Here is a 21,008-nt window from a genome sequence, read left to right as displayed (position 1 = left end):
AAGAAATCAGATGTCAGCTACAAGGTCAAACAGTCACATTCTCAGCTCTGTGCTGTGTGCGAGTTTCCCCTTGTTAGCCATCAGCTGTATTCAGATGGTCAAACAGCCCTCAGCTGTTTGATCCATCCATTAGACCAATCAACACTGCGGTTTTGATTTTCTTTAAGAAGATGTGGCTGACCGGGATCCTAGAAATCACTGCTCGCTGGTCGAAGGCAGGACCATCTCGAGAAGGAAATCTTGCTACACAAAGAGCACCAACAATAAACTTCCATTTACGAGTCTACATCGTGCGCATGTGAGAGGCTGTGATTTATGCTCTGATGATTATCCACATGGTCTAAAGGCACATATTACCAGCACGGAAAGCAACAATTAGCAAACAGTAGGGGACCTTTTCCTTGCCCACATGCAAGAAGATGGAAGAGGCGGGCCATCATAAAAAGACCTAATAACAAGATCCAGGAGGGGAATACGCTCCAGTTCACATCCAGCATCATTAGCTATAAACTGTGTGCTGTGCAAAAAAAAGTGTGATCCAGGCCATGAGAGGAAGCGCTGAAAGCTTGTCGCCCATGCTCGTGGATGTACTGTACGTCAGCTATATTTGGCGCTGTAGAGATTTTGTACCTTAATTAGTTGAAAGCTTTAAAACCTGTCAATTCCATACTTTCAATTTCAGCTCTATGGCATACTTTTATGGTGTCGCGGAAAACACAAAAGCGCGGTGCCAATTACTAGTGCTTTCCTCTTATTCAGTTGTGTTCATTAGCACTCTTCATGTCCACAGAGGCATATCTGAGATCAGTCAGCGAGCCACTCACACTCTTCCCTGAAAACCATGATCAGCAGATCCAGAATGTGTTTAGATCTTTGTCCTTTTATCATCGTCTCAAACCTTCCTATTGTGCCTCATTTTGGTTAAATGTGGCAGTTCCAATTAGACTAAAGATAAGGTGAAGCTGTTGGCACCGCTGCACAATAGATGCAAAGTTATACTGCGAGCACCCAGATTAAAGAAAACTTTTAGTTTTGCAGCAACTGTTTTTCTTGCTTTCTTGTACATTGATAAAAGTCAGCCTTAATGAGGCCTCCACAGGCTCATCAAACTAATACTTTGATGGCAGTTGACAAAATATGAAGGTGCACTTGTCTCAGTCATGGTTATCGCTGCCACGGAAGTACAAACAAAAAGTTTTGGACCTAAAACCTGTCAGAGCTCCTTCGCAGTCAACAGCATCTTGATTGTGCCCAGTTGGCACAATCAGCTGGTCTGTGATTTAGTGTTTCTCTCTCTTCTCTTTAAACATGAGATCAGTGGAACATGGATTTAAGATGCCGCATGTACGATGCACTCGGTTCAGTGTCTCTGGCCTCCAGACTTCTTGGCGAAACCTGCTCTCCACGTTGAGCGTATAGCGAGCTTTAAAAGCATCTGTCTGTGATGTGAAATTGGCAGCCCCAGACTGCCCCGCTCGATAAATTATCCGGAAGCATTTTAGGATAGCAGAGGACTCTTGAGTGTTGTCTGCCTTTTGGTTGTTACAAGCCTTAATGTGTATTCCATTTGCTGACTTATGTTTATGTTGGGTCATAAAAAAGCACGGTTCCACCTTTAGAGTGCTTTTTATTGCTAAGACTCTATTTTTTAGATAGTGTACACACATTTTAATGGCTCCATCTTTATGATTATTATGCACCTAGCTCAACCAAGTGTATTGCCACAATAGACAAAAATAGCATTAAGGATATATGCTGGCGAATCAAAAGATGTTACCTATGAGTCACTATGCATGTACTTTAATGATCAAACAGGCATTTTTCTGTGTGTAGAAAAGCCTAAAAACATTAGCGCTGATCATACAGGTGGTCCCAGGTGTGGTACCTCCTCTGTCCCCCAACCCAAAGGAAAGACAGAATAAAGCAACAAAAGAATAACTGTGAACACAGCTGTAGTCTAGCAAAATTAGGCAAAACCTCTTGAAGGGTGGAGGATTACATTGATTTTTACAACAGCTGAGAGGCACCAGACTGTATGAAATCATTTATATTTGCTCTTTTAAACACCAGGCTCTGTCCTGGGAACGTGCCTGTGGTGAACTGGAAGTGTTGTTTGTTTTCATATTTGTGGCAGGAACAGCAGTTGAGGGGGAAATGGAAGAAAACAGTGTATTTAGTGCGAGCAGCGGTGTGTATCGAAGCTGAACAGACAAGACGGAGCAAAAACCCATACACGACTCAAACTCAATCAGAATCACAGACTATCACTGTGCCTGGCGAAAATTTGGGATACGTGAGTCACAATCTTACAGGGTATATGAAGACAGGCGTAGCCAATGTGACATTATCCATTGGTTTGTGAAGCTCTATTTTTGAAGGTCTAATTTGAAGGGGGAGGATCTGACTTAGAGCCCGTGTGCTGTTATGGTACCAACTTGTCAGTCGTCAAAGGAGCTTGCAAAGAAAAGCGTCTGGACTTCTTTAAGTTACTTGAAGACGTTTCACCTCTCATCCGAGAAGCTTCTTCAGTTCTAAGGTCAAATGGTGGAGAGTCCCAGATATAAACCTAGTGGGAGTGACCCCCCCCACAGAGGGACAAAAGGACCCCCTGATGATCCTCTAATCGCCTGAGCCAAGGTGTGAAACTGGGTGTGGGTCCCAATCAGCCAGAGTTTCGGGTGAGTTCATTGTGAAACCTGGCCCCACCTTATCATGCGAATTCCTGAGATCAGATGGCCCAGGATGTGAGTGGGCATTAAGGCGTCTGGGAAGGGATCTCAAAACTGGATTATAGATGGCAGAGAGTTGGTGTCGTAAACCACCGCCTCTGTTCAAAGATGGTCGCTCACAGTGGACATAGATGGCTTCCATCTATAATCCAGTTTTGAGATCCCTTCCCAGACGCCTTAACGCCCACTCACATCCTGGGCCATCTGATCTCAGGAATTCGCATGATAAGGTGGGGCCAGGTTTCACAATGAACTCACCCGAAACTCTGGCTGATTGGGGCCCACACCCAGTTTCACACCTTGGCTCAGTGGATTAGAGGATCATCAGGGGGTCCTTTTGTCCCTCTGTGGGGGGTTACTCCCACTAGGTTTATATCTGGGACTCTCCACCATTTGACCTTAGAACTGAAGAAGCTTCTCGGATGAGAGGTGAAACGTCTTCAAGTAACTTAAAGAAGTCCAGACGCTTTTCTTTGCAAGCTCCTTTGACTATGATGACCTGGATGACTGAGAACCTTCACAGACAACTTGTCAGTCCCAATGTACGCCCACCCAACCCTGCTTTACCATCCTTCCTGACACTGATTCAGAAAATAATTTACAAAATAAACATCACATTGTGTTCGATAAGACTCGACACTTTAGATCATAAACTCGGGACTTATTTTGCAGCCAGTTAAACCTTCAGTCCAAAGCATAGACAGCTGTATTAGAAAAGTAGCTGGTTCTTTGGTGAAACAGAAATTAAATGACAAGGTCCATACAGCAGGAAACATTGAATAATGCCACTTAAGAGTCTGTTATGTGCAGCATTAATAGCAGTTGAAAACTAAAAATCAGATAATTAAGAAAACCAACTTTTCTGGAAGAAGTTTAGATTAATTCACAAATCTTTAGGTTTTTGTTTCTGGGTTTTATTGACTAATCATTTTGAATTATATGGTGCTGTAAATCACCCAGGAGGTGATGGTAGCTTGGTTTACTTTAGCGATTTGCTTGTTTTTGTCAAAATAAAAACTTTTTTCCACCTAAAAAGAAAAGAATGCAAAAAGAGAAGGTCCTCATGGAACTACATGATTCCAGATACTCCCTGCCTGTTCAGTGGCCATGTCTGGTTCACCTATTTGAGACAGAAGAAGTGTAAGTATACAACAGTTTTATGGACTGTGCCTCATCCTTTAAACCCCAAATGTTTGTATCTACAGTAAACATTTTCTGTCAGTTAACAAAAGCTTTCATTTTTATACTTACAGTACAGTCAGAGTTCGCAGAACTTTCTGTAACTTTACACATTTATTTTTTCATAATTCAAGCCCAAAGAGTTGTGCTGATAGATTTCTTCCATTGCATTTCTTTTTCTTATATTGAAATATCTCAGTGAATAAATGTGCACTTAAACTTCTGTACGTCAGCATAAATGGAAGTTTCGCCAGTCCAGCCGCTTAAGATCGAAGTGAGCTGTATGTGGCTCATGATGTGACTTTAACATCCTTGCTCTAGATCCGTCACAGTCATGTGGTCAGATTAGGAATTGTTGCCTCGTTGTTTTTCCTGTTCTTCAGATGGATAAAAAAACAAACATGGCAATGGTGTATTAATACAGGAGTGGCAGAATCTAACTATATATGAGCAGAAACTTAAATTTCAATTTCTCCAAAAGCTCTGAGCTACCCGCCGCGCTGTAGCTTTGATCATAGTGGAATAATGTGCTTTGATGCTTAGAATAAAAGATCTACCTTTTGATGTGCATGCGGGGGTCTGATTTATTCTGCTTTTTTACCCCTTGATACTGTGGGTTTCCATGAAACAGTTGGAAGTCATCACTTGTCTCGATCTGACCCAAATTTGGTGTCAGGATGTTATAAAACTAAGATCACAAGCCTCGCCCTTGCTGCTGTCTTAAGCTGAGAGCACTCCCAGGTGTTTGCCATCTCTCTCTGATTTGTCTGGATGGATAGAAGATGGTTCAAAGTCCTTGTGGATGCTGCTTGGAGATAGTCAGCGGGGCTGTTTTGGATGTTCCAGGGGGGTCAGGTAAATTGGGGTTTAAAAGTGTGTCACAGATGTTGCACGAAATTACAGCCATCATAACTCCAGGAGGCTGAAAAAAACCTTTTGAAATTCAATCAGTAAGACATTGTGTTATAAAAACTCCTTTTTTCTTTTCTTTTAGCTTTTATGGCCACAAACACAGCCCGACGTGTGCATTTATTGATGTCCTGGTTGTTTAATTTAAAGGAGTGCACATTTTAAAGGATTCATTATGCGCTGTTTATATCGAAGCAGCTGCATGGATGGAATACGAATGTAAGTGCATGCGTGATGGAGATGTTGCTGGGAAACTGAAACGGGATCATTAGGACCATTTGACAGAGCTAGGTGATGTGAACACACACTCAAATGGACACAGCGTAATTAATAAATGATTATGCCCGTGCCATGGATTAATAACAGAGCGAAAACTCTGCGAGGCAGTGAATCAGTTATGCTGATAAAAGCCCTCCATTTTCTATCAGATGACCCCCATCTTGAATAACAACCAGAGGCTGAGAGGAGGCGAGGGCAGGATGTTTGGGTGTCTAGACACGCAGCTGTGTGAGTCATGCAGCAGTGAGGACAAACCTGGGCTACTAAATTGGAACCACCTTGTCAGATTTAATCTGCTTTCATTTCAAGACCCCCGCTGTTGTACCCGCTGTACTTGTAAACCCGGCACAACAGGCTCCATGTCTACTGCTTTCTTTATCGCCTACTTCAAATGTCTACAAGCTCAAGGTCAAAAATAATCCTATAGAGACCATAATGGAGATAATCTACTGCATGTGCTGAAAAGTAAAAACAATTGTGCAATAGAGCCTTCAATGTCTGACACTTTTGCCCACTCACTGGAGCTGACGCGCTGTTTCGACAAGCTGCACCTCTTTGATCGGCGGCGTTGGGTCAGAAAGAGATTGTTTCACTTTGGTTTCCCTCGAGCTCTCCATCTTTTGTTACATAAGTACACACGGGTGCTGCTCATAAAGCACTGCCACCTCCATATTTTCAGCTCTTGTGCCACAACTGCTCAACAATAAATCTTCATGTTGTAACTGAGTTACAGATAAGAGTTTTCCCCGGAAGTTTGCTTCTCGTACTGCAGCTGCACACGCTTCTGTGAGACTAGGCATCGGTGGAGCCGAAGACCTTCACTGTGACTTCCAGAGACTCTTAATCCGCTTAGATATTCGGTGTATCCTCTACACAAATAAAATTTGTCCTGACTGTATCTCCTCCCTCTCTGTTCTTCCAGAATTCAGACGACCTCCTGGTAGCATCGGCTGAATGTCCTAGCGATGACGAAGATTTGGAGGAGTGCGAGCCTGGAAATGGTGAGTCAGCTCAGGGAGTTCTGCCTTTGTTGTGTTTTATCTGGAAACAAAGTCAGCCTGAAACACAAAAGCAGAGTTACCTAGACTACCTCAATGTCCCTTTCTCCTCTTCTAAATGATACCTTGTGACTGCGCAGCCCCCCTGTATGCAGCTCTGATTGGCCAGATGTGTACTCTCCGAGTTTTTTTTCTTGTTGCTTTTTAAAGCAGCAGGCAGTCAGCAGCATTGTGGTCTGTCAATTGCTCAGCCATGTGGTAATACCTGGCATTTTCCCAGCTGTTGCACCAATCCCCTGCCCCGATTTTAACAAGGCAGGACAGTTCCAACGTGGAAACACAGCTTGTTCTGCATGGCGCACAGCTGTAGCTTGGCAGACCTGGTGGCTGAGGCACTGTTAGTGTGAACAGAGGGTCAAGCAATGTTCTGACACCATGTCAGGAGGTGGAAGTTAAAGGCCATGTGTTTTACTCCTTGCCGCTGTGGTTTCTAGCACTAATAAGCTGGCCATATTTAAAAACTGCCAAGAACCATGCCTGTTCAGTGAAAAAGTGAGATTCAAATTACTCGTGCAGCTACAAGTCAAGGCTTCTAAAACTCCAAGAGTCAGAAGATATGCATGTCCACATTAAATTATGCAGTATTTCATCCTTAAAGATCTTGAGTGACAAGAGTTGTGTGTTTAATGGGTTCACAGATTTGACTCTGGTGTGGGTGAAACCTTTAATCAAAGCAGAGCCACTATGACGCCACTGTCAAATAATAGAAAACATTAAATTCCTGGAGCATAAAACAAGACTTGCTAGCGACTACTAGCTATAAGCTAAGTGTGGTTTTATTCAAACCTGCCTTAATGTTCTGAGATAGGGCAAACCGTTGTGTAGCTTCAGCAGAACATGCTTTATATCAGCGGTCCCCAACCTTTTTTGCGCCACAGATCAGTTTATGCCCGACAATATTTTCACTGACTGGCCTTCAAGGTGTCGCGGATAAATACAACAAAATAAAACTAGTACCGGTACCGAAAAAAAGAAGATTTATTCATAACACACGTGAAAAGACCCAGGAAAACCGAGTAAACGATAAAAACGATAACAAAATAACGCTGGAAACCGATAAAAACCCTGAAAACCATACATTTCACACCCGAGCCTCAACTCTCGCGGCCCGGTACCAAACGACTCACGGACCGGTACCGGTCCGAGGCCTTGGGGTTGAGGACCGCTGCTTTATATGATGGAAAAAGGGAAAAAATGAAGAGAAATGCCATAGTGAACATTGCTTAATAATGTATCTGATGACCCGTCATAAAAATGAGAAAAAACAAATATTTTAGAAATCTGTCAAAAACACGTTTAAAACTAAAAAATTACTTTGTTATTTATTAGTCAAATAACAAACTATATTCATGTTTTTATGTCTGAATTTGAGCCGGCACACTGGGCTTTCCCAGAAATGAATCAAGGACAATATTCAACCACTAAAACTGTTCAAGAAAAACAAAGATGTGCTTTTTTGTTTGTTTCTATTTTTTCCAAAACACTAAGTTCAAATGTTAAAATATAATAATTATATTTTAGTATTAAAATATCATTTTGATTAAAGAGCCTTGTGCATACTGCTGGATAACTTTAATTTTATTTATACATTTCCAAATCACAACAACTTTTTTAAGGCAAAGACCCTGAAATAATACAGAGAAAACCCCAACAGACAATCCCCCTATGATCAAGTGCTTTGGTGATAGTGGGAAGGAAAAACACCTTTTTAACAGGACGAAACCTCCAGCAGAACCAGGCTGGGGTGATATTAGGTCTTTAAGAAAATTATTATTTTCTTGTTATAGTAATAGATCTTGTGTCATTACAGACACATAAGAAATGGTTTTGGTAATTACCAGTACTGTTAGGACAGCTGTAGCATAAACCTGGTACTGACTGGTGGTCTAATAAATTTGTTAAGCAGTGTATGTGCTCCCCGAAAAGCACTTGAGTTACCTTGAATAACTGTAAAAGTTTGTTGTAGGATTGTGGATTAGTGGTTTGACTGGTGGACTGTAAATGGCAGCAGATTACAACATTTATCAGTATGTTTGTGTTGGGAGAACCTGATCTGAACCAGTGCTGAGAAACTTGAGTGCAGCATTTTCCTGCAGTTTTTTTTCTGTAGGTGGTTGGGACTGAAATAGAGACTCAATACCAGAGGTGGGACCAAGTCATTGTTTTGCAAGTCTCAAGTAAGTCTCAAGTCTTTATCCTCAAGTCTCAAGTCAAGTCTCAAGTAATGTCAGGCAAGTCAGAGTCGAGTCTCAAGTCACTGGTGTAAAAGTCCGAGTCAAGTCACAAGTCTGAAACTTTGAATTTCAAGTCCTTTCGAGTCTTTAAAAAAAAAAAATGAAAAAATAATGTTGCAGTTATATGCTAAATGTAAATATTAGACCATGTAATTTTAAAATCTGTGTTTTTCTCAACACATGACAAAATAGTGAACTTAGAAAATATACACAAATTGTGAAATTGCACCTCTTTAAAATGCAGCTCAATTAAACCTAGCTCCAAGAATAATTTTCACCGACAGTTCTGAGATAAGCTGCATGTTATTCTTGGATGCGGTTGTAGGACCAGCTTTAAAATCGCATGACAAAAATATCATACACATTAAAAAAAACTGTATCACCAACGTAGCCTGGACAACATTTGCTAGTTGGATGAAGTCAGCTATCTCATCTTAGCATATTTATATGCATATTTATAATCATACGGTTCTTGGAGTGAGTGCATACACTCATGAAGTTTAGTAACTTCAGGTCACTGCAACAAGCCCAGGTACAGTTTACCGACGGATGGGTGAAGGACCTTGAAATGCACCGTGTAGAACGAAAGACCATCGTACGTATCATAAGTTTACCAGTCTCACAAATCGTCGTCATAAATACATATTCCTTAACTGTTTATTAATAGGACCTTTGAGCTCAACGGTAATTAATTAGTAGTGGAAATAATTTCTGGTACCCATCACAGAAATGTAGCAGTGACAATAATACTGTATGCTGTAATCGTACTGGACAATTGGTGATACAAAAAACCTGTTTTATCCTGTGAATAAAAGTATATGTTTTTATCAGTGTACCATAATAACAGAAGCGAAACACAATATTGTGTCAGGATAATTTACTATTTATGCACAATAAACAAAGAAGCATAGCGCGACAATTTCTGTTCAGCGCCAGACTTGCTTGTAACCTATATCACCAATTATGTTATGAAAAATGACGTATTAACTACTAAAAAACACTGACCTTCGTGTAAATGCTTGGAGCAGACTAACCTGTGAGCTGGAGGGTTCTGGGACGTTATATTTGGTCTTTGAATGGCTGCAATCCAGTCGCGTCTTTGTTACTTCGGAAACATGGCTCGAACAATTTCTCTTCAACGACGTAATCCGATAACAACCGATCTCTTTACCCGTCGGCTTCCCGTGGCTGTCATGCGACCGGCTATTGCAGTTAATAATACAACGGCTTCTTGACATTTTTGTGTTTCTTTTTATCGCTGTATAACTGATTTTAATTGAAAGCCTGCGTGCGCTAGTACCGCTTGCCACGAGTTCCCAGAATCCTTTGCGGTTCTACCCATGAATGACGTCACATTTTCAATCTCTATATAATATGCATGTTAAATTTTATATTTGGGGTAAAATATCAAGTCTTTTCAAGTAAACCGGTTCAAGTCCAATTCAAGTCCCAAGTCATTGGTGTAAAAGTCCAAGTCAAGTCACAAGTCTTAGAACATTTTTTCAAGTCAAGTCTAAAGTCATAAAATTAATGACTCGAGTCTGACTCGAGTCCAAGTCATGTGACTCGAGTCCACACCTCTGCTCAATACCCCTCTTATCAAAAGAAGAAATGAGAGTTTTTTTTGGTTGGATGCTATGTCCAGGCTTAATCTCCCATGAGGAAATGCAACTCACTATCTCTCCCTTTCTCTCACACGCCCCCACAAACACACATACGGTGTCTGACATGCTCACCTTTCCACACAGGCACTTGTCTCTCTCACTCTGTGGGTGTAAAGTTTTCTCTCTGCCTCCGACTCTCCCGAGCAACAATGAACGCGCTTGTGCGTACACGCGCGCGCGTGCTCTGTATCACACCTTCCAGATGCCACGAGAGTTCCAGCGAAGCGAGCCGGCGGGGTCGGATAAGCCTCTGTGAAAACTGTGGATGAGGAGAGCAGAATCAACATTGTCTCCAAAGCATGTTCCCCCTCCATCACTGCTGCACAAACACAGGCCTTTAGTCATTGTGTGATAGGACCAATTCCCAGTGTTTTCAATTACATGTGAGTGTTCGGCTCGCTGTTATTGAACTGCCTTCAGGAAAGAAGGAGAGAAACATTTTAAAGGCAGCTGTGGATTTTCTGTTAAGCAAAGCTAGATGCAGTGGTTATGAATTGATGAGGATCGATACAACTCCTTCATATATACAACCAGCTGAGCTCCATCTGCTTACCTGCAGCTGGTAACACCACAACACACAATTCAAGAGATGCAGCTTGTTTTTTCCTTTTCCCTTTTTTCCAAAACTGCATTTGGTGGAGGAGTGTTTTGGCTGTGTCACGCTAAATGAGAGTCCTCAACGTGAAACGCTCAGACAGTGATTGAGGGGTAGCTGCTGTTGCACATTTGCTGACAAGCTCAGAGTGGATGCAAAATAGACAAAAGCACAGGGTGCAGAGAAGAAGACCTGAGGAGGAGACGAGCGGGAAGGACTGGCTTTCATTGAGATGTGCATCACGTTCCTTTGCGCTCAAAGCAGAACAGAGGAATGGGGAGAGGAGAGAAGCGGAGGTACAGAGGGAGCCTGCGAGAGAGAAGGAAGAGGAAGTGAAGGAGAGAGTGAAATTCCCATGAACGATTCCTGGCGTTCCCACCAGGCTAATTAAACTTTGACTGTTAGAGAGCCTTAATTACATCACCCAATTAGAGCTATGGTTTCGATACTTCAGTGTTTGTAATGAGTCTCTGTCAGAAGGGTGACAAGCTAGGAAATGTGGACCTCGATTACAAAGCTCAATATACCGAGCAGAAAATGAACAGACAGGAAAAAGTCTCCAAAGATGCATATGGACACTCATTTGCTACACATATAATAACTATATTTCACACTAACAAACATATTGAGATTCTATCCGTCCAACATTAAAGCTGTGTCTTTTTGTCTCCATATATCATGTTCTGTCTGTTCTCTAGCCCGACATGACCTCACTTTGCTTTTCTCCAAGCTACTTATCAGTCCCAGGATGTTGTAGGCTCTATATCGGTTTTACTCTGACAAGATCAGAGCTTTGAGGAGCTCCTCAATAATTCATCAGACAGCATGCTATAGAGACAACCTATGAATTGCTCTTCTTAGGCCGAGGAGTGAAAATAAGAGATTGGGTGATAGATGAGGGATGACCTGGAGCCTCTCGGTCCCCCTCCGCATTCAATGTGACTCAGAGCCAAGTCGATGGGTTTGGGTGTTAGTTATTTGTCAGGGTGATGCTTTATTGATCGCTCTTAGCTAGTAACAGGCCCAAGTTTATCAATATAGGTTCCACGGGTTGGATCCTGAGCAGTATGGATGCTTGAACCTGCATGACAGGATGCTTTCTAAGCGGTACATCATCCTTTCAGGGTTCAGGCAAGTGTTACTGTCCAAGCCTCTACCCCTACTGTGTCTGATTGGTCAGATTTGGAACGAGCCTTCTGATTTGATCGTTTTCTGTGGAAAAAAATAATGCAATTGAGTAAAGGTCGCATCAGCTCCATGATGAATGCTTGAGTTTGCATGAGTTATAATGAAACGTCTCCCAGCTACCATAGACGGGGGGTACAGCCTGGACATGTCTGTTGCAGGGCTTTAGGTGATTGTCTTTAATTAGCAGAGTTATTTTACAGTACCAAAAATATGGATCACAGTCTTAGTCGGGATACCCAGTCACTGCAGAGGTGCTCAGTCAGCCTAATCACACAAGCGAAGAATGCATTACTCAACATTATTCACATGCCTGTAACCATTTTATTTCATTACTGGTCAATGGTGCATTTTTGTCATTTACAAAAAAAGTATACATATTCTGCAAACTACACAAAAGTGGTTTTTGAAATTCTAATTAGAACCAAATGTTTTAGGGAGGATGGCCTTTTTCCTTGTGTTGCATTCTGAGTAGGAAATCTGGCCGCTTTAGCTTCAGATTGTAAACAAATGCCCCGGAGCACCATGGAGAAACATGATGGTTTGCAGATTGTCTGAACCTCTGACATGGAGATTGGAGACTGGAGACTTTATTGCTGCACAATATGTGACTCTGAGTGAGATACAATATGAGCAGGGCATCATATCTTTTTTGTCAAAACAAGTCACTTCACCTGAGAACAGCAGCAGCAGTTTACAGAGCCCCGCATATAAAGAAGCAGGTTTGTTCCCTGCACCGATTATAGGGCCACCTATTGTAGCGGGATTCAGAAGCAAGAAAGGGATAATATATTATGCTCGGACACGCAGTTAGATTTTCCATCTGCAGCCTAATCGAAGCTGAATTACAGAATGCTGAAACTCCAAACAACCTTTTTGCTCTAAATATTTCAAATAGATGTGAGCGGGGTGATGTGATCAGCAGAATAACGATATTTGTCAGGAGACCGACGTGGATGCATCAGTATCCATCTGCCCTGTGCTTATTTTGAGTAAATAGGAGGGGTGGGGGTGACTCACACTGGCAACGCAGTGGAGAGGCATGTGGGTAAAGATAAAGGAATTTCATCATTGTGGACTAAACGTCTGCCTCAGCTGTTCAAATCAACAGAGTCAAACTCAATCAATCAGGCTGAATATCTGAGTCTCTCCCGCTTTAACGCTGAAATGACAGAGTGGGAATGTTAAAGAAACAGACCCCCACACGTGGGAATCATGCCTAATTTTTTTTTTTTTTTTGGCATCAGAACTGGTCTCAGTAAATCCCAGTTTGGGTCTGATGGCTTTGATGTAAAATAATACGCATTCACCTAAATATTTTATGCTCACTTTCCTGGGTTTCCTCTGGTTTACATCAGTCTGTGGTTCTTGGCAGCTTTCAGCAGGAGAACACATGCAGGGAGATTTGTGACATGTATCCCCCACCCACCCCACCTTCCAACCTGGCTGTTAACAGCACCAGAGCTGCATACAGGGACCACACAGTGCAGTGTCGGAAAGCCAATTGAAGTTGCTGATTGGTTTTAAATATTGGTGCAGTAGGCTTAGGTCGCACAACAGGAAATGAAAAGATGTTTCACTTGATAACTGCCTGGAGGTCTGACATGTGGCTCACTCTGTGTATGAGGGCTGAGGTTCATTACTCTGCTAGGAGCTGCTGCCTGCCAGTCATATGGGATAATGCCATGAGGCCTTCAGGCTTTGGCTCCTAAAAACTAAGAGGACAGCAGAGCGATGTGGGTCACTTGCTTGAACAATCCTTTCTATGTACACTTGTGCATGATGACTCTGAGCCTCCCGTAAATATTTAATAACCATTGTAAGCGTCACTCCGAGGGGCTCCTATAAGCAGACTTTAAGCAGGGAAGCACAGTGGTCCTGATTCCTGAGGATTACATTAAATGTTTATTGTAACAGGGGCATCTATTTGCCGTGTCAGCCGCACGTACAGTAAGTAGGACGCACTGTGAGCAGAGGTAGCTTCTCAGTAATGGGCAGGCTGCACACCGAGCAGCAGGTATGAAGCTCGAAATTGCACTCGCAGCATCTGCGCCACGCAGACAGACGGCAGAGTAAAGATAGCAGCGCTAACGTCTTCTCGTCATCACCCTCACTCGCACATGCGTCCTGTATCTCTAGGAAACGATCTTCTCTGCGTTCCCAAATCGTTGCCCCCACCCCCCTCGCTGGAGCGACTTTGACGAGTTATCTTACGAAACACAAAGATTTTCTTTCTTTCTTTTGAACGCACTGGGGGAAATCCTACTCGAAGTGAATCTGCTTTGTTCCTCAAATGTGCCGCCGCACTCTGCTGTCCTCTCGCCTTCAAGGTGAAACTCATCCCTCAAACGCAGACAGAAAATGTATGGGAGAGAAATAACTTGAGCATTGCCATGGAAACTAGCCTTTCCAGTAGTGGTGGTGAAATAATAACTTAGAACGGTTGAAGAATTACTAAGTTTCTTTCTCCTTTACAGCTCTCACATTTTGCTTTATTTCAAGGAGTTTCTCTCAAGTGTGTTGTTATATGCTGATATGTCGCAGTGGCTTTGTTAACCCAATGCATTACCTTTTTTTTTAACAAAGCCTTTGCCATTCTTTAAGTGAAAATGTGGGGGTTTTGTAACTGACCAATGGGTTTGGGGGTGTTTGAGTGCTGCTGAGCTGAATAAAGGCCACAGAGGAATTCTTACAATCCCAGAACCTCCTATTAACCATCCCCTCCCTTCCCATTCATTCCTGAAACGCCTTATCCAGCCACTCTCTCCCACTGAGTCTCCCTGGTTTACCTCATCAATCGAACACAGAGCCAGAGTCATGATTTTATGCTGGTGATGTTGGCATTTCTTTGCTTATGTTTTGCTGTTACCTTCCCTTTTGTCCCCCTCCAAGATGTGTTGTAATCTAATTCACTCTGCAATACTTCTCAACTGTTTCCTTTACTGACCCTTTTGCAACACTGGACAGAAAATTGAGTGTGTAAATTTACTGCTATTAATATTCTATTTCCTGTTGACACACTCCTGATATGTCTAACCATTTCAGTCTATGATACAAGGATTCCTCTTAAATGCACCTTTTTCCCCCCAATAATCTGAACTGAAGCAAAGTCGAAGCTTATTTCGCACTGGGCTAAAATTGCATAACTGAGGCTTGAACTGAAATTCTGGCTCATTAAGACTTTTTTTTAAATGTTATTTGTGTTGATGGCTGTTTGAAAAGAACATCATTCCCCCATGTTTAACGTGTGGTGTTTGGGAGGGAAGTGGGCATGAGGGAGTCATGATAAAAAACTGAGCAGTATTATTTAATACTCTGTTACTCAGTGCGCTGTAGTGTAGTGCACTGAGAGTTTGGGTTAAGAATTAGAGGCATCAGTTTTCTGCAGCCGCTCCTGAGGGTTTGCATACAGATTAAGCTAATTAGAAATGAGCCATAGAAGCCACCATGCCCAAAAGGGGAAAATAGGATTGAGACAATTCTTCATGTGAATTTGGGGGGGGGGGAGAACAAGTGAATAATGCAACAATACATTATTATTCTTTTTTTTTTTTGTTACATTCTGATTATTTTTCACCCAATAAAGAGACAAAAGAGGAGAGGAGGTAAACAATGGTGGGGGTGGGGAGGGGAGTTGTTTATCACTATCCGAGAACAATCTTACACAGCTTTCTTTTTGTAATTTTTTTTTTCATGCAAAAATCATGCGGCCAATTTGTTGATGTAAGTGACCTGAACCTCGTGGTTTGCTATCTTATTTAACCAATCACAGCAGAAACATCTGAGCGTAGTCAACGTAGGTAGGACTAGAAAGGTTAGCAGTGAAGGATAGGCTGTGTAGTACAATAGATGTTACGTTGTTCAGTGTAATTTGTAGTCTGCTTTTACCTTGTGTTAGTGATATGACATGTAGGAATATGCAGCACAGCGAAATAGGTCAGAACAGTCAGGAGCAGGTGCAGGCTAGAGTATATTCTTACATCTTGTTTTATAATGCAGCTCAAAGTTAGTCAGCATATTAACTTTTTAAATAGCACAGACTAAACTTGTAGAACTAACCTCATGTTAAGCTGTAGTGCTGTTCTAATACTGGTGTTTCTGTAACATTTGAACTGTCTTTCTTCTGTTGATCTGGAAGTCGTCTCTCCCTCAGGTGGTCTCTAACACTCTTTTCCTTCGTTGTCTCTTTCTTGTCCTAGGAGGTGAATTAGTGTTGCCCATTATTACAGTGGACTCCCTAGACCCCCCATCTATCGCCACCCACTACCCAGTAATACCCCCGCCCCCCACCACTTACCGCCCTTTCCTCACCCTGCTTGAAACCACCAAAGAATCCCTCCCCTTGCCCAACGGCCGGCCCCCTTGCCCCTTGGACCAGGAGGACTGCGAGGAGACCATCGAGGTGTCGGCGTACGGCTCGGGGGAGATGACCGAGTCAGATGACGAGGACTATTACAAAAATTCCGGCCTGGTCACCGACAGGACTGTCCTCCCCCCTCCCCCGGCCGTCGAGGGTGGCGTCCAAAACCCCCGAGACCGCCATTTCTCCCACTTCCCCAACTCCCGCCCCCCTCTCTCCTCCACCCCCACAGCCAACCCCGATCAGCTGAACCCGCGCATCAAGTCAGCCGGCAGCGGCAGCAGCAGTAGTAGCAACAACATCCCTGCCGGGAAAATGAACACCCGGGACCAAGTGCTGCTGCCGCCGGCCCAGCCCTCTTTGGATCCAGGCCACCGTAGAGTCCCAGGTATAACCTATCCCCCAAATTTCCCTCATGTTCCCACTCCAGACCCCACGTCTCCAGAGAGAGGGCTCCCGGGTGCCGTAGAAGTGCAGCAGTCGAGCAGCACCACCGGGATGGTGGTGGGCATCGTGGCAGCCGCTGCCCTCTGCATCCTCATCTTGCTGTACGCCATGTACAAGTACCGCAACCGCGATGAGGGCTCCTATCAGGTGGACCAGAGCCGTAACTACATTAGCAACTCAGCCACACAGAGCAATGGGGCCCTGGTGAAGGAGAAACAGCCCAGCACTGCCAAGACGGTCACCAAGAACAAGAAGAACAAAGACAAAGAGTACTACGTCTGAGGGAGTGCCGCCGTGACACACAGGGGCAGACAGCAGAGCACTTAGAAAAGGAAAGAGACGGCGGGGAGAAGGAGGGAGAGAAGGCAGTATGTGGGAAAACTGCAAACACATCACAGTGGCTAATTCATTTCAAACTTCAAGTATTGTCAGGTGCTCATATGTGTTACCAGTTCATCTCGAATCAGAGGGAGGCAGCGAAATGAGATGGCACAGTGACATCACAGCTCTCCTCACACATTTCCACATTGCTTTGATTGATTAGACTAAACTTCAGTTGCATTCAATGCTAACCACAGTGTGGATTTAAGGAAAGGCTATTACATCTCTACACATACCGTGCCAACAACCACGTAGCAAATGCTGATAAAGCAGTGATTCATGGGTTAGCCTGAGTACTGTAGGAAAGCATCGCCATCAGTATTTGTGTCAAGGCCTGTACTTGATTCTGAGGAGAACCTGCGTCACCTTAGACAGTATCAAACAGATTTTTTTTCCAACCAGCCTCGAATTAGCAGATCAATATACTGCCAGCTTAGAGAAACACTGTGTCAAATCCAGCTCCTCCACCTCTGTAAGTGTTCGACACCTCCGATCTCTCGCCTCTCATCAGATCTCTCTCTCTCCTTCTCGTTCACCCACGAACTCTGTTTCTCTCCTTGTCTACGGTGCCCAGCAGCCGATGCGATGTAAACTCTGCCGTGTTTCAAGCATGTAGTATTCATTTACGAAAAAGAGATAAACTGTTTTTCCTTTCTGTGGAGTTTAAAAAAACAAAAAAAAATATGACGCCGATGACTGATGATCGTAACAACATTAAAAGTAGCAACTACGTGAGATGCCACCGCTCCAACCTAACGGATGCTAAATTGTACGTTTAGCCGCCAAAAACTCATCGAGGCCAAAAAAAACACCCCTTTGGTCGTCCTTTGTTCCAGCAGATCTGTGTCATGTGTATCTGGGGCTCTGAGGTGCCCCCTAGTGGGCCAGCAGAGAAACTGTCACGTCCTTACAAGTTACTAATCACCGAAAAACAGAAAAAACCTCCAGCAAACAAGATGAACTCTGTTCTATATAATTATAAATATATGTATAGACGTTGCAGAAACATATGGACCTATGTGAACGAATCAAAAAGTGCGTTTGCTGAGACGTGCACAGCAAAAGATGGGATTCTTGAACAGCTTCACCGTCCAACCCCCCGTTCCTCAGACCCCTGCCCCCCACTTCATGAACAGTGCGGCTGATGGAATGCCTTGCTGCAAGACTCAGTCACTTTGGTTTGCTCTTTTCTTTTCTTTTTTTAAATTTCTTTTCATTTCTGGAGGAATGAGAGACATTTTAGGGAGATTCTGAATTCATTCGTGTTGGAGTTCCACTGTGGAGAGAGATACCTTGCAGCAGCTGAAAAAGAGCAACTGTGTCGTTCGCCCCTCTCTAGCCTGACTGGACTGACGGCAGCCCGCGGGCAAAGCGAACTTAATGGGAAGAGCACACAAATAAAAGGAGAACAGCAGTTCCCTGAAAGATGTACAACAGAACTCTAGTATTCCAATTTTCTCAAGTCTATTAAGAAAAGAAAACTGTACCATGAAAAGAAAAATTCTGAAAAAAGTTTGTGAAATGTCTAAATATTTGACTTTCATCCCATTACTAAGAGAAATGTGTTTTCCCTACTATCATTCCTGTTTGGAGAAAAAAAATAACTGATTCTGGGAAACTGAAATTTCTATGTATTTTCTTTTGGTACCTGAGCAAATATGATTTGGGTTATGAACATCAAACCATGCATTCTCCTTTTCCAGAGGAGAAAATGTCCTCTTTTATCCTCCATCTGTCATCCTTAGCCTCTTTCTTTGTTCTTCATGCATTCCTTTTTCTCTGTAGAGATCGTATGTCCCCGTATCCTGTGAGGAAAGCAGGTTTTATCCATCCTCTGATTTTTATTTACTTTAATTTGTTTTATATCTATTTCTGTCTATATGGCGAGAGACAAGACGGTAGTCATTTCACTTGACGGGCTCCGTCGTTACTCTCTTCTGCCACGTTTGTCTGGTTTCTCTCTTTCTCCATTCTGAGCATACTCTCCCAGTATCTTCCTGTTCTTTCTAAATGTTATTGTAAAGTGTTCCAGTGAGATGACTCTAAATATGTGTACATTAACAGAGGGAATACACTTGGTTATATACTTCTTACTTACTGCGTTGTGTGGTCTGTTCATTGTCTCCTTATTTTCAAATTTGATTCAATCCCCAGGAGGTACTCAGAGGACTGCAAATTGCTTTGAAACAGTTGGATATTACGACATCCGATGGACCAAGTTGCTGGTGAAAGCAGCTCTAATTAGAACCGGACCATTTCTGACTCTGACACCCCGATTAAGATAAATACTCTGCAAAATAAGTCTGTAGCTGGACCCGTTTTAAAGGGATAGTCTCATTTCTCAGTATAAAGAAAAGTTATTACATCAAATAATTTGAAAGATGCTATAATCACAAAAAATTCTCCACATCACGGCTTTAAATGCTGACATATTTCATAACAGCACAGTGGCCCTAAAAGCATTAATGTGTTAATACATTTTCCAAATTAAGAAAGTAAGACGATTTCACACTTAGTTTAAATGTATCTTAATATTGTCGGAAATCGATAGAAACACAGGGAGCAATTACTCACCCAATGCTGTTTTCATTTCAGAGGAAAACTTCAGCTCCTTATCTTCACGTTGATGTGAGCGCACTTTTCTGATTTTGAGTCTATTTGGATGTCTCTTTGGATGTATTTTTTCTCCTTTCCACAATTGTCAGACTTGATTCAAGTACGTCGAGACCGCGTTTGTTTTATGTCAGTTACATTTTCATTGTAGAGCTGAGGTTTTCAAAATATGAGCCTCGGCACCCCAGGAGGGCACAAGGGGAGAGACGCGAAGCAGAGACACTGCCTGAGATCAAAGAGACGGGTGCGTATGCAGGTGGTCTGAAACAGTCGGGAAAGTTTAGACCAGAAATTTTTGTCAGAAACAGCACTCTCTCTCTCAAACTCTCCCAAACGCGACACGTGTATTTTTAGGTGTTCGGTGCCACTTCCAAAGGACAATAGAAAGAAAACACAGTCAAATATGTTCAAATTCATCCATAATGACATCCATTACATCCATATAGGGAATGGTATTTGCTTTTATTGGTGCCCATTTTCCAAGTGTAAATACAAATAAGCTCAAATATACAAAGCTCAACTCACAGTGTGCCTGCTAACATTTTACTTCCTGTATTACTAACCCCAACAGGCCTGGATGAGCTGCAGCCCAGCACCTCTGGAGCTGGTACAGTAGGGGTTCATTGTTCTGCTGAAAAATCGCTTTAGCAGCAATGAGGTGCTGCTGTCATTATGAAACAAAGGAAAACATCCTGCAGTCTTTTGTTTATTCACTAAGCTTTAACGGTCCTTCAATGGCAGAGCATTTTTTTAAAATATATACATTAATTTTGTGGCCTGCCAAGATGATCATACCTCTGTAGTATTGTTTGCTGTGATCCTGCAGGAAAATATAAAAAACATCTTTTTTATTCTACTGCCTGAACAAATTTCAGCCATCTGTGATACATTTCTTGTGCAGCTCTTTAAGCTGTTTAAACTCACACGTGTCCCACTGAAATTACTTTCAGGTCAGTTGTTGATTATTATTCTGTGAGACCTCTCTTAACGAGTCTTCATCATGAGTCGTCTTCGCTCCTCTAAAAAATCCTTCCCACAAAGTGATAAAAAAAAATCATCACAAGCAGAGCAGTATGCTAACGTCGTAATCTTTGAGAGCAATCATCAGACTCGAGCACAATCCTTAGCTCTTAAATCCAGCATGAAGTTACCGGGCTTTACTTCAGTTTAAAAAAGATGTAAATCAACTACGATGGTTTTCTATATTGGACAATCAGTTCTCAGTTGTTACACATAACTCAAACTAAATGGAAATGTCAGCATTTTCAGAAACTGCGGTACCCCTGAGAGGTCAGATGCACTTTACTCTGGATCTCTGTGCTGTTGAGATCAGAATTTGAGATTCGCATACATATTTGATAAGACACATCATACT

At 42.6% G+C, this 21,008-nt stretch overlaps 1 protein-coding gene across 3 annotated transcripts in view; it reads left to right on the top strand.

The window, feature by feature from the left end:
* The window catches only part of nrxn2b (neurexin 2b), a 660,624-nt gene extending 641,546 nt beyond the window's left edge, over positions 1-19,078 (top strand). For all 3 annotated transcript variants that reach the window (XM_080898453.1, XM_080898455.1, XM_080898454.1), the window contains 2 exons: positions 6,019-6,097; positions 16,032-19,078. In XM_080898453.1, coding sequence (XP_080754579.1) covers positions 6,019-6,097; positions 16,032-16,921 — 969 coding nt within the window. In that variant the 3' untranslated portion in view covers positions 16,922-19,078. The remainder of the gene's footprint in view (positions 1-6,018; positions 6,098-16,031) is intronic.
* Positions 19,079-21,008: the final 1,930 nt, after the last annotated feature.

This window comes from Rhamphochromis sp. 'chilingali' (assembly GCF_963969265.1).
Source record: "Rhamphochromis sp. 'chilingali' genome assembly, chromosome: 1".
Taxonomy (NCBI): domain Eukaryota; kingdom Metazoa; phylum Chordata; class Actinopteri; order Cichliformes; family Cichlidae; genus Rhamphochromis; species Rhamphochromis sp. 'chilingali'.
The sequence above is the reverse complement of the archived record's forward strand: the minus strand, read 5'-3'. Positions and strand labels throughout refer to the sequence as shown.